We start from the raw sequence: 16060 nt of genomic DNA on the forward strand, positions 1-16060 counted from the left end.
TAGGCCATTAGTAGCAGCAATCTGCAACCTCACAGCCTGGCAGATTGCCCACTCTACAATTACTACCAAGTCATGAGATCAGTCCTGGTTCACAAACCATGTCGGAGGACATTTCAGGAACAGCACCAAATATTGAGGTGTCAACTTTGTCAAACTCCAACTCAGGCCTACTTGGATTAAATAGTGGAAACAGCTTGCAGGAGACACACAACTAACTGATCGAATCTGAGCTCTGCATTCACAGTGAGCAGTTAAACAACTAACAGGATATGAAAATACCCCTATCCTCATTGCACACACCAGCAAAGAAGATAAGACTGACTCATTCGCCATAATCTTTAGCCAGAAGTGCCAAGTGGATGATCCATCTCTGCCTCCTCCAGAGTTCCTCCATATCACAGAGACCAGCCTTCAACCAATTGATTCACCATGTGATATCAGGAAAAGGTTGGAGGCACTAGATCCTGCAAAGGCTATGGGCCCTGACAACGTTCTGGCAATAGTACTGAAGACTTGTGCTCTCGAACTAGCTGCATCAATGACCAAGCTGTTCCAGTACAATTAAATACAGCAGTGTGGAAAATTGCCCAGATAAATTGTACATGAAAAGCAGGACAAATCCAACCTGGCCAGTTACTGCCCGAACAGTCTATTTTCAACCATCGATAAAGTGATGGAAGGTATTCTTGACAGTGCTATCAAGCAGTACTTGCAAAGGAATAAGCTACTCAATAACATTTAGATTTGTTAGTGGCTTATTTGCAGCCTTAGTACAAACATGGACAAAAGAGCTGAATTACAGAGGTCAGGTGAGAGTGACTGCCCTTGAAAGCAAGGCTACATTTGACCGGGTGTGGCATCAAGGAGCCCAGCAAAACTGGAGTCAATGGGAATTGGAGGTTGTTGGGGATTCTCTAAGGAAGATGGTTGCCGTTTTTGGAGGCGAGTCATCTCAACCTCTGGACATTATTGCAGAAGTTTCTCAGAGTAATATCCCAGGCACAACCATCTTCAGCTGCTTCATCAATAATCTTCCCTCCATCCAGAGATGTTCGCTGAAGACTGCACAATGTTCACCATTTGTGATCCCTCAGATACTGAGCAATATCCAGGTCATTTGACTAAATGGCAAATAACTTTGCTTGGCACTTGTGTAACACAAGTGACTATTTCCAAAAAGGGAAGCTCTCATCATCACTCCTTGACATTCAATGGTGGAACCATTGCTGAATCCCCCACTATCAAGATCTTGGGAGTTTCCGTTGATCCGAAAATGACTTAGACCAGCCATGTAACTACTGTGACTGCAAGAACAGGTGAGAGACTCCCTTCTTCTCCAATGCACAGTGGTAGCTGTGTGTACCATCTACAAGATGCACTGCACGATTCACCGAAACACCTGTGACAGCAACTTCCAAACCTGTGACCTCAACCATCGAGATGGACAGGAATAGTTGATGCATACATCAACTCCAAATTTTACAAAAGTTGCTTTTATGAAATACCTTATCACACCATCAGCCCAGAGTTGCCTGTGCTAGCTCTCTGCAAAAAGAAATTAACCTAGTGCCACTCTGCTGCCTTTTCAGATAATAATCTGATTTACTTTTGAAAGCCACAATCAACCCTCCTGCCACCACTCTCTCAGGCAGTTCATCCAGATCAAAGATATTCACGCAGCTTAAAGGAAAATGGCTTTTATTTCTCATGTAGCTGTTGCTTATTTTGTCAGTAGATCTGTGTTCTCTGCTTCTTCATCCTTTTACAGGATGAATGTAAGGAATAAGGTCAGAAGACAATGTGGCGTATGGAGCCTGCTCCTTCCTTCGCTATGATCATGGCTGATCTTAGGCTGCAACTCCTCCTCACTCCCTGTATCGCATGAAACCTTGAAATGTTAAAAATCTGTGTCTCAGCCTTCTATACAAGGATAGAACCCCCCCAGTCCTCCACGGTAGACAATTCTAAAGATTCACTATCCTTTGTGTGAAGAAATTTCAGACAAACTTATAGGCCCTTGATCCTATAACTGCGTTCTATGCTAGGGGAAATAATATTACTGCATCTACATTGTCAAGCCCCTTCATAATCTTAAATGTGTCAACTTGTTCATCTTCAATCTTTTAAGCTCTAACATAATGGCATGCATTGATAGTTGGATAACGGGCAGAAAACAGATAATCAAAATAAATGAACCATTTCCAGTTTGGCAAGCTGTGACTTTTGAGGTGATACAAAAATCATTGTTTCAGCTATTCACAGTTTTTGCATATGATTTGGACTTGCTGACCAAAAGTGATACTTCCAAATTTGCTGACAAGACCAAGTTTGGTGGGAATGTGAGTTGTGAGGAGGACAGAAAGGCTTTAAAGGGATTTAGACAGGCTGAATGAATGGAGTGTGAATATATTAAATAGAATATCATGTGGAAATCATTAAATTATTCATCTTGGTGGGTAAAAACTGAAATTTAGTGTGTTTCTTAAATGGTGAGAGATTGGAAAGTGTTGTTGTGCAAAGGGATCTGGCTGCCCTTGTTCATATGTCACTGGAAGCTAGCAGGCCAAGAGGATATACAGGGCTAAGAAGTTTTCTGCAATTGTCTCGAATCTTGGTGAGATCAAACTTGGAATATCGTTACAGTTTTGGTGTCTTTACCTTGCGATAGAGTGAAAGCAATGAAGGTTCACCAGGTTGATTCCTAGGGTGGTGGGGTTGACCATTGAGAAGACTATGCTCGTACAATCTACAGAATAAAAGAATAGGAGGGATTCTGTTGAAGCATATAAAATGAAAAAGCAGATCTTTCAAGGTAGTAATCTCAGGACTGCCACATGAGCCATGGATAAACTATGGTCAATAAAATTGAGGAATTAAATACAAGGCTCAAAGATTGGTTTGGTTGGAATGAACTTCAGTTTATGTGTCTCACAAGTACCAGTTCTGGAATAGAAGGGAACTATTCCACTGAGACAGGCTGCTCATGAATCATGGTGTGCCCAGGGTCCTGGTAAATCAATTAACTATGACTATAGAGAGAGTTTTAATCTCATTGACTTGGGGAGGGGGCTTGGGAGAGGGGAAATGTAGCTGACAAAGCATGCAGATATGGCAGTTTTACAAGGCAGGTTTTGGATAATGATCAAAAAGCCAAAGAACAGCGGATGCTGGAAATCAGAAACATAATCAGAAATTGCTGGAGAAACTCATCAGGCCTGGCAGCATCTGTGGAGAGAAAGCAGAGTTAACATTTCGGGTCCAGGGTCACACATAATGAGGGAAAATGGCATTAGGATAGGTGACTATTAGAACAGATGGCAGAACAGGCTCACGTGGCTGAGCGGCCTACTCCTGTTCCTACTTCCTATGTTGAGGAAGTCTCTCATCACAGAACAATCTCTTCACTCCAGGAACCAAATTGGTGAACCTTTGCTGTATTGGCTCTATCCCTATCCTTAATTATGGAGAGTAAAATTGCACAGAATATTCCAGGCCTTGTGTAACTGTAGCTAGATTTATTTATTTTTGCACTGCAGTTCCTTTGTGATAAAGGCTAATGTGACATCTGCTTTCCTAGTTGCTTGCCACATCTCTTTGCTAATTTTTAGTGTTCTTTGTTCGGATGCAGAAAGTTCCTGTGAACGTCAAGTTTCACATCTTTTAAAAATTTTGCTCTTCTGTGTTAGTTACCAAAGTGAATAACCTCACCCTTCCCCATATTGTATTCCATTTGCCAAATTGTTGTCCAATCACTTAAACTGTCTTTATCTTTTTACAGCTTCTTGGAGTCTCTCATATAGCATGGTGGCTCAGTGATTAGCACTGCAGCCTCACAGCGCCAGGGACCTGAGTTCAATTCCAGCCTCGGATGATTGTCTGAGTGGAATTTGCACATTCTCCCCGTGCCTGTCTGGGTTTCCTCCGGGTGCTCCAGTTTCCTGCCACAGTCCAAAGATATGCAGGTTAGTGAATTGGCCATGCTAAATTGCCCATAGTGTTCAGCGATGTGTTGGTTGGGTGCATTAGTCAGGGGAAATGTAAACTAATGGGGTAGGGGAATGGGTCTGGGTGGGATGCTCTTCAGAGGTTAGTGTGGGCATGTTGGGCCAAATGGCCTGTTTCCACACTGTAGAGATTATATGATTCCGTGATTCTAACTTGAATTCCCTCCAACATTTGTGTCATTAGAAAATACAGATACATTACTTTGACTCTTCATCTAAGTCACTAAGAAAGATTGTAAGCAGCTGAGACTATGGTACTGCTTCTTGCAGTTCTCCACTAGCTAAACAGTAAGTACCCGAAATGTGTTGGACAGTGGCAGGGGCTGAGGACCTTCATTGCTACCTTCTTGATCCCCTTTCCTACCAGACTTGAAGTCCCACAGAGCTCAAAATATTGCACATTTTTGGGATGTAGCGACCATTGAAAAATTAGTCTAAAGCAATTGTGACAATAATTAAATGTCCTTTTAATTCACACAGCTTGACTTAGAAGGTTCTCTGTCCCCTGTGATTGCTGCCAAAAAAGCCAGGCCTTCAGATGTTGGCTCAGAAGAGGTAAGGAAATTATACTTCGACTATTTCAATGGGAAACAGCGTGTAAACGACTGTTTTGTTCAAGACGAATTCCCGTTGCATGTGAAATATTTGCACTTGAATTGTGCAATACCCTAGTGGTTGTGAGCCCCAAGGTCACGATTTAAAATTCTGCCACATGCCATTCAGACTGGTCATTTGGAACCCAAGACTCGTTTGTTGAGAGTATCCAATTCAAGGAAAGGGAATGTTTACCCAGTCAGACCTGTGTGTCATTCCAGGCTCCTGCAACAATTGAATAATCAAGGAAGTTGGAATGTGCATTAAAATCTGTCTTATCAGGTCACAAACAACAAAGCTACTTCAATGTAGATAAGAAAACCTCTTTTAGTTCATTTGGGAACACCGACATCCAACGGTGTCCAAAACGATTTCAAAGTTTTTGCCTCATTGCCCTATTTGGATGCCCATTTCTCATGTTGATCACTCTTGTTATCAAATTAGAATTGGAAATTCCTTTCAACCATTTCTTTGTGTGTTGTGTTCTTCCTGCCTTTAAGCACGCTTTATCTTTGAGTCACCTCGTTTCTTACCAGTTGTTGACCATATGACTCCTGGATGTTTGTTCACCTTTTCACTTGAAGAGGAACCGTAGCTTTGCAGAGGAGAAATGCAATTATTCTCAGTATTTCCATTTTTACAATTGGTCGTCATGCTGCAGTAACTAGTAATGGAAAAATAAACACAATGCAAATTGACGCAACAGAGAAGCAGATTATCTGAAGTGTAATTTTTGCAACCATGTACTTTTGCTACAGTATGTGTGACTCTATTTGAAAACCTAGTGGTTGCATTGTAGGAGCAACAAAATTGGCTATATAATGTATAAATTTGCTGTGGGAAATGCTGTTAGGAAAATGACAATCCAGTCATGGTGTTGTCCCTGACAAGCCGATCTTGTCCAGAAAGACGCAGAGACTTATAAGGCTCACTGGCTTCAATTCAAATACATGTTTTTTTATTATTTTCAGGACTGGGAATACCTGCTTTCGTGTGACTATCATCATAATTTTGAGTCTCACCTTTTAGCTGGTGTGCTGCATTTAGACCCTCTAGAGGTCTTGCATCCCAAAGAAGAGACATTTCCAAACCTTGGCTTGGATTCAACCACTTTACTTTTCAACCACATTCCTGCCATTTTCTTTGTGCTACACTTGATCTATGAGGAGCTAAAGCTGGATAATCTGATGAGGGAAGGTGCACGTTCACTTGTCATTCTCTTGTACCAGCTGGCAAGGTAAGTATCCCTCTTGTGGAGAGACTAGAACCAGGGGACACTTTGGCAGATACTCAGTTTCAGAGTGTGAATACTAGACTTATTTCATTGGACTGTGGAGACAATTTTATAATTCATTCTAAGTTTAGTGGCATGAAACTTATACAAATCTGATGGCCTAAACCATTTTTTTCTCAAACAGTTCCAGATTTAAGAATACAATTGTCTTTTCGGTTAAAACAGACCAGCTCCAGAGTTGATTGCAAGCCATTGGACTTTGTATATTAAGAGTTAAGTTCTTCTCTTCTGTGGCTACTGCAGTTATGTTCATGTCCTTGGAGAGGGGGTAAGCAGTGTTTCCCAGTACCCTCATAGCTTTAAGAGAGAGATGGGCTCTGCAGGAGCCAGAGTGCTTTATATCTCCCTCCAATTCTCATTTTGATTTAGTCCCTCACTCTTTTTCTACCCTACCTTTATGTTATTACTGCACTGCCTCTAGTGGATGATGCTTGTAGTTTATTTCTGTAAGTATTCAAATGAGGTATATGGTGATAGTCTATTTTTCAAAAAAAGCAGGACTGAGTTCTTCAAAAGTGCTGTGGTGCAGTGGTAGTATCCCTCCCTCTGAGCAGGAAGCCCCAGGTTCAAGTTACGTCTGCTCCAGATGTTTGTCATAACACCTCTGAACAAGTTGATTAAAAATATCTAAGAGCTAAGTTCTAACGGGCCAGAAAGACTCAATTCAAGCCCTCGTCTAAACAGGTGCGTTTGGAAAAAAAAGACCACTTTCTTCTAAATCAAAGTGAGAATTTGAGGAGGAGATGATGTAGTCCATGTCCCTGAAAGCTGTGAGGATGCTGGTGAACACTGAGTATTCCTGCTCCAAGGGCAGTCAGGCATGAACGTAACTGCAAGAAAACAAAGCGCAACTATTAAAACCAAAAGTCCAGTGCGCTTCACTGATTTGTAAGGACTCTGGTGGCACAGTGGTAGTTAGGTATATTCCAGGCTGAAATCTTCAGATTTTCGATCAGTCAGGGAATCAAGGCAGGAAAGTAGAGTTGAGGATAATGAGATCTGCCGTTGAACGGTGGAGCAGATTCAGTGGGCTGAATGGCCTATTTCTATTCCTAGGTCTTACAGCACCTCCCTGCCTGGGCCAGCTTCAAGCCCCACCTGCTCTCGGCACACATCATTGACATGCCTGAACATGTTGATAAATAAGAAGAGCTAAATTCTTAAAGGCTCTTGCAACACAGTGGTAGTATCCCTATCTCTGCGCCAAAACGCCTAGGTTCAAGTCCCACCTGCCCCTGAAGTGCATCACAGCATGTGTGGACAGGTCGATTTAAAACAAAAGATTTTGAGGTTTTCTGTGGAGCAGTTGTTCAGCAATTTTGGGGATTGACTCGAAAGGTGGTGGTTCCAGACCATCCAGGGATTTAAGTTTTGCTCCCATCAGCTTTCGTTGACATGTTGTTCTGCAAGAGAAACAGAAGGGACTTTTGTGGTTCAGTGGTAGTGTCCCTATCTCAGAGCCAGGAGGCATGGGTTCAGATCCTACCTGCTCCAGAGGTGTGTCATAACGTCCCTGAGCAGTTTGATTAGAAATTGATAAGAAACAGCTGAGTTCTTCCCCAGTGGTGCATTGGTCTCCGAACAGGGAAAGTGGCCAGAAAGGAAACAAAGATTTGTACCATTTTATAGATTTAGAGTAAAATCTTTGTAAATCTCGAAGTCTTTTGCTGCCTGATTTGCTGTACAGATATTGGCATATCAAATCAAAATAACATGAAGATTTCGATCCAAACTCACCTGGGTTGGTGACTCCCCAAATTAAACCTCTTCCGCTTCAGTGACTGGCTTGCTTGAACTAACCTTTCTCACTTCTGAACTGAATTCCTGATTCTCCTGAACCGAGACTTTGAACCTTCTGATCTGAAGTTCAAAACAAAACTAAAGACATTTTGGTCTGTTGTTAACACAGCAGTGTGAATATTCCATCTATTAATACGACAGAGGTCGTCCCAGACAATAATCACATATTTCCTGGGATTGATGCATTTAGGTTACTCTTCAACATGATTTTCTGAACTCTTTTAAAAATAAAACTTCACAGAACCAGCCCAAATCCGTCTACTCTATTACAAAATCCAAATCCCATAACATAATATATATATATATATATATATATATATAAAAGACTCTGGTGCGGCCGCATCTGGAATATTGTGTGCAGTTTTGGTCGCCATACTATAGGAAGGATGTGGAGGCACTGGAACAGGTGCAGAGGAGGTTTACCAGGATGTTGCCTGGTATGGAAGGAAGATCGTATGAGGAAAGACTGAGACACTTGGGGCTGTTTTCATTAGAGAAAAGAAGGTTTAGGGGTGACTTGATTGAGGTGTACAAGATGATTAGGGGGTTAGATAGGGTTGACAGTGTGAACCTTTTCCCGCGTATGGAGTCGGGTATTACAAGGGGGCATAGCTTTAAATTAAGGGGGGGTAGATATAGGACTGAAGTTAGGGGTAGGTTCTTCACTCAGCGAGTCGTAAGTTCATGGAATGCCCTGCCAGTAGCAGTGGTGGACTCTCCCTCTTTATGGGCATTTAAGCGGGCATTGGATAGGTATATGGAGGATAGTGGGTTAGTATAGGTTAGGTGGGCTTGGACCGGCGCAACATCGAGGGCCAAAGGGCCTGTACTGCGCTGTATTCTTCTTTGTTCTATGTTCTATATATATATATATATATATATATTGCATATGGTACATCACATTAGATGCAGCTTAGAGAAGATTCATTCAGCTTATTGTTCATTGAAGGGCTTCTCCGACCACAAAGGATTGAGAAGATTGGGCCTATACCCCTTGGAGTTTAGAAGAATGAGGGGTAATCTCATTGAATTGTAAGAGATGGTGTGGATCGTTGATTGGGACAGTAGTGAAGAATGTTTTAAGAACAGGAAGACTGCCTTTGAATTCATTTAAGAATTTGCTTTCTGTCCAATGGCTGCTAGTCAACATCTACAGAAAACAGTGGAGGCAAGCTAATTGAACTGATTGAAGGCAGAGTTTGCTCGATTTCTGATAGACAGGGTGTTTGATGTTTAAGTTTATATGGAAGCTGACAAGCCAATTGATATACAACCAGATAAGCCGTGACCTTATTGAATGGGTAGTAGAGCGGGCTAGAAGGGCTGAATGGCCTACACCTGCTCCCAAATCCAGTGTTCCTTTGATGAGACTGTCCACTTTTTATGTAAAAAGGGAACCATGTAATTAATTAGGCTTTTTATATAAGTCATGAATGCAATTGGAAAAACATATTTTTCCACATTTTTCATAGTCATTTATTGCTGTGTTGCTTGTTACCTTAGTCTAAGTAAAAACTCGTTATTTTCTTCATCCTTGGTATATAGAATTTAAAGTTGAATACTTTATTTCAATAGTAGCACTGACATAACTCATTGAAAGTATCGCTGAGAAAAAGCAGTTGACTGTTAAAGTTTTCAGTCTTTCCTTCATTGAAAGTGTAATCCACAGTTTGGTTTGTATCATCTGACAGAGATTTGAAGTTGGACATGTACATGGATTCTTATTGGAGGGACTACCCTTTATTGGTGAAGGCTTTGAAACAAACCTGTAAAATCGATCAAGGTAACACACTGCTTTTCTTGGCATCTGAAATGTAGGGTTTCTTTTGCAAGGTTCGCAGTGAAGTAATATCTGCCTTTGAACTTCATACATGGGAGGTTTCTTCAGGGTGGGATTGCTGAGGGCAAAATGATCTGTCTGAGGCCCAGAAGCAACTGCATTGAAATCTGTCATTAGCTTATATTTTAAAAACTACATAACACATAACTACTTGCACATGTTAGTTTCAATTTTAATTCAGTGTTGCTTCATATTAGTCTGGCAAGAAAGAACTATCACAAACCTCTATTTTTGGGACTGATGACAACTCATTTCTGCGCTGTTGGCAATGAAAGCATAGCAGACCACATGATGTACACATTTAAGGATTATAGGTTGAAGGATGGAAGAATGTGCTGACCTGATTGAGGCCATGCCAGTAACTGTGGAGCAATGGGTTGAATGAACTCCATCTGGGCCTTTATTACTCTGGCTTTACAAAAGCTTAACTGGAAGTTGGTCAGAAAGGAATGTGATTGGAAGGAAGTTTAAATGTAAAACAGAGACAGTTTGTCAGCGAAATGAACTTTGCCTTGGCTGAGCTCAGCTATGGCCCAGGCTTGAATCTGAGATTTTCTTGGTCACTTGACATCCTGTGAGGCAGGAGAAAGTGAGGACTGCAAGTGCTGGAGGTCAGAGTCAAAAAGTGTGGTGCTGGGAAAGCACAGCAGGTCAGGCAGCATCCGAGGAACAGGAGAGTCAACGTTTCGAGCATAAGCCCTTCATCAGAAATGTGAGGCGGTCCATTTATCCACGAGTGAGGGGCTCCAGTTGTAAGATTAAAGTAATTGTGCTTAATCACTGATCAGGTACTTAATGCAAATCTTAATTAAAAGGCTCATTTTGACAAGCTAACAAATACCCTTGATTTTGACATTGTACCAGGTGACAAATGTGAAAGGAAACTTGATTTATTTGATTGTCACATGTATCTTATAATAAGATATAGTGAAAATTCTTGTATATTGTCGCCACTGTCTGGCACCAACTTAAAACACAGAAAAATACATCAAAAATAGAATATGAATGCAGAAACATGAATAAATAAATAAAGAAAGAAAACTTGTTACTGGCATAAAGTTGTAGAACCTCTATAAAGCTATTAAGATTTTAAGATCTTGCTTTTTTAACACAGCACACGCAAGACTAATGCACCAGCCGCCTTTCCTCACTGCTGAACCTCCAAGCATCTATCAGTGGCTAAGTTCTTGTCTAAATGGTGACATAATGTCCCCTTTCCCTTACCTGCCTGGCATCTGTGAAAGAACAAAATTAATCGTGCAGGTAAGTCAGCATTTTGCCATGGTTTTCAGTTGCTTTATTGTTTTGGAGGAATAATGGGGGATTTATGACATTTATGCCATCTACAAATTGCCATTTAAACTGTGCAATGTTTTCAGCAAGTCTGCATCTTGTTTCTCTTTCAGATTTGTAAATGATTTGGCAAAATGGGTCAATGCATTGACGTTCCTCCATTTAATCTTTCTTCCCTGTTATTTTGAACTTGTTTCATTAGATATGGAGCCAGCAGATCCTGTGCAAAATCCATTGATTGTCAGCTGTATGTTCTCAGGTCCCATGGGCTGGGGCACACATTGCTATCTCTTCTTGATCTTGTAATATTCTGTATACTTCTTAATCATCCAAATTTCTATTTCTGACCTCAAGTATTGTCATTTTTGGAGACAGAGAAAATGTGATAACCAAGGCACATTTCTAAACTTATCTGGTGCGCATAGATATGATTAACTTGAATAATTTGTTTACTACTGAAGTGGGTAAGCACTGTCAGTTAGAAGTGGTAGTGCTCATGCACAGTTTGACAATTCTGTAGACATTTTTATGCATTTTACAAGATTAAATGTTCACTGAAGCATGTAACCACCATAAGCAATCCCTTCGTATGAATAAAGTATACTCTCGTGGCTCAATTTAACAGAAGCATTGACAATATATCTTTTATTAGACTTGTTTTTAAAGAAACAAAACTCTTTGGATGTTGGGACCAAAGGAAAGCTTTTAAATTTATTGCAGAGAGTGAGAGTGCTTGAAACTGCTTCATTCTGAAAGCAATTAAGAATAGCTTTGGAATTAGTCACACATTTTGTTTGTTCCCTGTTTCAGTGTCATGAAATAAATCTGGTGAAAGGCGAGGAGGCCTTTTATGACAGAAAGTTTTTAAAAATGTATTTATTGAATGTAGGTGTCACTGTACATTTTTAATTGCCCTTGGAATTTGTGATCTTTATTTTATTTGTCTCTTTTTATTCTTCTCACTGTCACACTATATTTCACAGCAAGAAATTCTGGCTCCCACCGATCTGTTCATTCCGTGTTAATGTTGTTTTAGAGTCAGAGAGTCATAGAGGTTTACAGCGTGAAAACAGGCCCTTTGGCCCAACTTATCCAAGCCGCCCAGTTTTCACAATTAAGTTAGCCTCATTTGCCTGCGTTTGATCCGAATCCCTCCACACTATCCCATCTATATATCTGTCCACATGTTTCTTAAATGACAAAATTGTACTCGCCTCCACCACCAACTCTGGCAGCCCATTCCAGACACCACCCTCTGTGTGGAAAAAAATTACCCCTCTGGACCCTTTTGTATTGCTCCCGTCTCACCTTAAACTTGTGCGCTCTAGTTTTAGACTCCCCCTACCATGGGGAAAAGCTGTTGGCTATCTACCTTATCTCTGCTTGTATAAGGTCACCTCTCTGTCTCCTACACTTCAGGGCAAAAAAAAGTCCCAGCCTACCCAGCCTCTCCTTATAACTCAAACCTTCCAGTCCAGGTAACATCCAATTAAACTTTTCTGCGCTCTTTTTAGGTTAATAGTATCTTTCTCATGAGTGACCAGAACTTCAGACTCTTGAAGTTTCTTTTTATCTTGCTCACAGCTTAGTACATTTTAACATTTTGTGTTTTTTGAAGTTATTCCCTGCACAGTCTGGGCCATTAGTGTTTATCAGGAAAGGTAACCATCCTAACTCTGACCCAGAAGAATCTAATTGTATACTTTTATGCAATTCAGAAAGGCACTGTTTAGCACTGTGCTGTGTTTCCTGTCCGTCAGCCAACTTTGTATCCACTCCCATGAACTTTGAATCCACTCCCATGAACTTTGACTATGCTAAGAAATCTATTCAGTAAAACAGCCACTCAACAGTACAGTTAGGCTCAACTGCAAAAATTGTAAATCGTATCTTGTAAATTAAAAGGCAACATGAACTTTGTGCAGAGCCTGCATCAGAAGCAAAGGAATTGAGTTAATCTTATATTGCAATCCTTGCACCATTTTTGAGAGTTATCCATTTATTTTTTCTATGGGGCAACCACAGCAGCTTGGGCTGTTTTCACAGCAGACAGAAAGTTGAGGAAAGGTTGGGAATTCAAAATTATGAGCGGTTTTGATTAAGTAAACAATGCGAATTGACAAAAGAGTCAGAGGAGGGAGTAGCAAATACTTACAATCTCGATGCATTGCCTGATCGGATTCAAAAGTAATATTTAAAACTGATCGAATAAATATTTGAAAAAGGTTTACGGGCAATTGGGGATGCAGGTATGATTGCATGTAGAGCTCTGTCAGATTACTGGCACAGGCCTGATGGTCCGAATGGTATTCTGTACTCTATGATTACATTTTATGAGGACGGTTTTCAAACTTATTTAATTGTGGCTTTGGTAATCTCGCACTAAGTTCCTGCTCAATGTCTGATCTTTGTGCAACTGACGAAATGTGTATTTCTAAGTTGCACCAGATAATGAGTTCAAAATACATTTTAAAAAAAGAGTATTGAAGGGGTTGAGTCAGTTTGTAAAAGGAGATGGAAACTGTAATCTATGAAGGCAGACAAGAGTATAAAAGCTGCATTATCAGCAAGATGGAACTGACCTTGAGTGAAATGCAGCCAATGTCTGTAAAGCCTGTGGGAAAACAACAGATAAATTAAGACACCTGGACGCACAAGAGTACAAGTTGCAATATTTATGTTGTAATGTCTTGTAGAAAGATTAGCAGAGGTTGACTAGCTCATTTGATTGGACGGCTGGTTTGTGATGTAGAGTGATGGCAACAGAGCGGGTTCGTTTCACCGCTGGCTGAGATTAGCATGATGGTCCCATCTTCTCAACTTGGCCCCTCACCCTGAGGAATGGTGACCTCAAGATTAGACTCGCCACCAGATGTGTTTCCAATGAGAGAGCAACCCTGTGGTCTTTTGGGACAATGGCAACTTTACTTTTATGAAGATTTCTATAATCCATCAGAGGTTAGTTTTACATTCCATGATGACAAGACTGCCTCTTCTTGTGTGCTCATGCAATAAACGATAGTTAACCTGCTTTCCTGGGTCCCCTCAACAATTTCTCAATGTGTCCACATGACAGTATATTTATACCAGTTCTGTCTTGCTTCCATTACTGGTTCAACATTCAGATAGTTTTTTGCTGCAAAATTTATGAAAGATGTATAAATTTTGGGGAAAAAAGTTAAATTCCTTCATCTGTGATCACAGAAAAGAAAGAAATGTTAAATTTCAGTGGTTTGCAGCAATCTCATTTGAAGACTTTGCAATGATAATTATCTACATCCTGTATATTTTTAAATACTTGGGGTAAAATTGTACTCTGGAATGTATTTCTGAGAACCTCCCTTTCCCGTCACTAAGCAATAGCAAAAACAAAGTAAAATACTTAAAATGTTTGGGAGGAGTTACACAATTGTTACCCAGCAACAGTGAAGGAATAGTGAGGTAAGTCCAAGTTGCAGTGGTATGTGGTTTGTAAGAGAATTTGCAGGTGGTAAAGATCTCATACAAGTTGATAGTATTCCATTACGCTCCTAACTTGTGCATTGTAGATGATAGAGAGGGTTTGGGGAGTCAGGAGGTGAATCACTGCAGAACTCCCAACCTTTGACCTGCTTTTGTAGCCGCAATACTTATGTGGTTGGGCTAATTACATTTCTGGTGAGTGGTGAACATTGTGGGGTGGTGGTCAAATTATTGGATTCAGAAACTGCCTACTATTTGTGTTGTAAGATGGCTACCTAGCATTCATCAGTCCAAATTTGACCCTTTCAGGTTCAAGTCTTGATGCAGTCACAGATAGTGCTGAATGTGGCAATCATCAGCAAACATTCCAACTCTAACCTTACGGTAGATTTAGGATCGATGTAAAACTGATCAAGGTTGGGCCTGGGACACTATCCTGACGAGCTCTAGCCGTTTTCTGGGGTTGAGGTGATTGTCCTCCAACCACCTTTGTCCTCTCTTTGCTGTCTGCAGGATTTAATGGTGGTAATCTGGCGAAGGTTTACTAGTGGAATACTAATACTAAAATGCTAATAGAATCTGAAATTAAGAGCCTAATGATGACCATGAAATCATTGTCATTTGTTGGAAAATTCCATCTGGTTCACTAATGTCTGTTAGGGAAGAAAGCAGCTGTCCTTACCTGGTCTGGCCTACATGTGACTCCAGCCCCTCAGCAATGTGATTGACTCTTAACTATCCTTGAATAATGAAGGACGGGCATGAAATTCTGGCCTAGCCAGTAATATCCACATTCCAAGGAGCTTAAAATGGGTTAAATGATCTTAAAAATGCATTTTACTAAGATAATTGTTTATTTGGTGTGCACAGATCAGTCTCAGTAAACTGAGCAATTTTTGACCAAAAGGACATAAAGCATTCCTAAAACAAGTTAGCATATTTCAAGTTTACAAATCCAGCAGAACCTCACACTTTTGATCAGAGATTATTGATTGTTTTCGAGGGTGGTGCTTGATTTGGTTGGAATTAATCTTCTATCAGTGTGAAAACCTGTGGAAAAACATGCACTTAAGTTTTACTGTGACAATTCCTTGACTGCACTGGTTTGATCAATTCTGTCCAAATTGTGGAAAAGAGTGGAAACTGTGCCCCAGTAAACTCAGCATCTTGAAAGAGAAGATGGGCTTATTCTGTGTTGTACAAGGAGACATTATTTTTTATGTTCTTTGGATAATACGATGAAATGATCAGACGCAGGATGGGATCTATTATTGTCCACTGTGTGTGCAGTTTCCAACGATGATGCTGCTGGAGGGATATCGAGCTCAGATCATATGCAGGGAATCAAAATGGAATTTCATTTATCATCATATCATGTCCTTGGGATTTAATGCAGTCCCTGATAAAGTGACAATGGCACAGGCCAGAGAAGAACGAACTGACCCATTATTTCAAAATATGCACAAAGAAATCTGATGGAGAACGGAGAAGGGGCCAGTGCAGTCAGGGAATTGTCACAGTAAAACTTAAGTGCATGTTTTTCACAGGTTTTCACACTGATAGAAGATTAATTCCAACCAAATCAAGCACCACCCACATAAACAATCAATAGTCTCTGATCAAAATTGTAAGAAGGAAAGAGAAATTGGATATATACTATATAAAGCGAAAATTGAGAGAGTTTATGGGGAAACATTGGTAGAACAAGATGAACGGATATCCGGGAGCCCCAGCCCAGCAATAATGGGCTGTAAGTCTCCCTTCATCCTCAAT

General features: G+C 40.5%; 1 protein-coding gene across 2 annotated transcripts in view; it reads left to right on the plus strand.

Annotated features, from left to right (window-relative positions):
- anapc1 (anaphase promoting complex subunit 1) overlaps positions 1-16060 on the plus strand; it is a 214837-nt gene that overhangs the window by 64086 nt on the left and 134691 nt on the right. For both annotated transcript variants that reach the window (XM_087983726.1, XM_087983718.1), the window contains exons 18-21: positions 4485-4559; positions 5570-5835; positions 9384-9475; positions 10647-10795. In XM_087983726.1, the coding sequence (XP_087839852.1) occupies positions 4485-4559; positions 5570-5835; positions 9384-9475; positions 10647-10795 (582 nt within the window). The remainder of the gene's footprint in view (positions 1-4484; positions 4560-5569; positions 5836-9383; positions 9476-10646; positions 10796-16060) is intronic.

Source organism: Chiloscyllium plagiosum, unplaced genomic scaffold (genome assembly GCF_037043375.1).
Source record: "Chiloscyllium plagiosum isolate Xiang-an unplaced genomic scaffold, Cpla_swu_hap1 HiC_scaffold_3, whole genome shotgun sequence".
NCBI lineage: Eukaryota > Metazoa > Chordata > Chondrichthyes > Orectolobiformes > Hemiscylliidae > Chiloscyllium > Chiloscyllium plagiosum.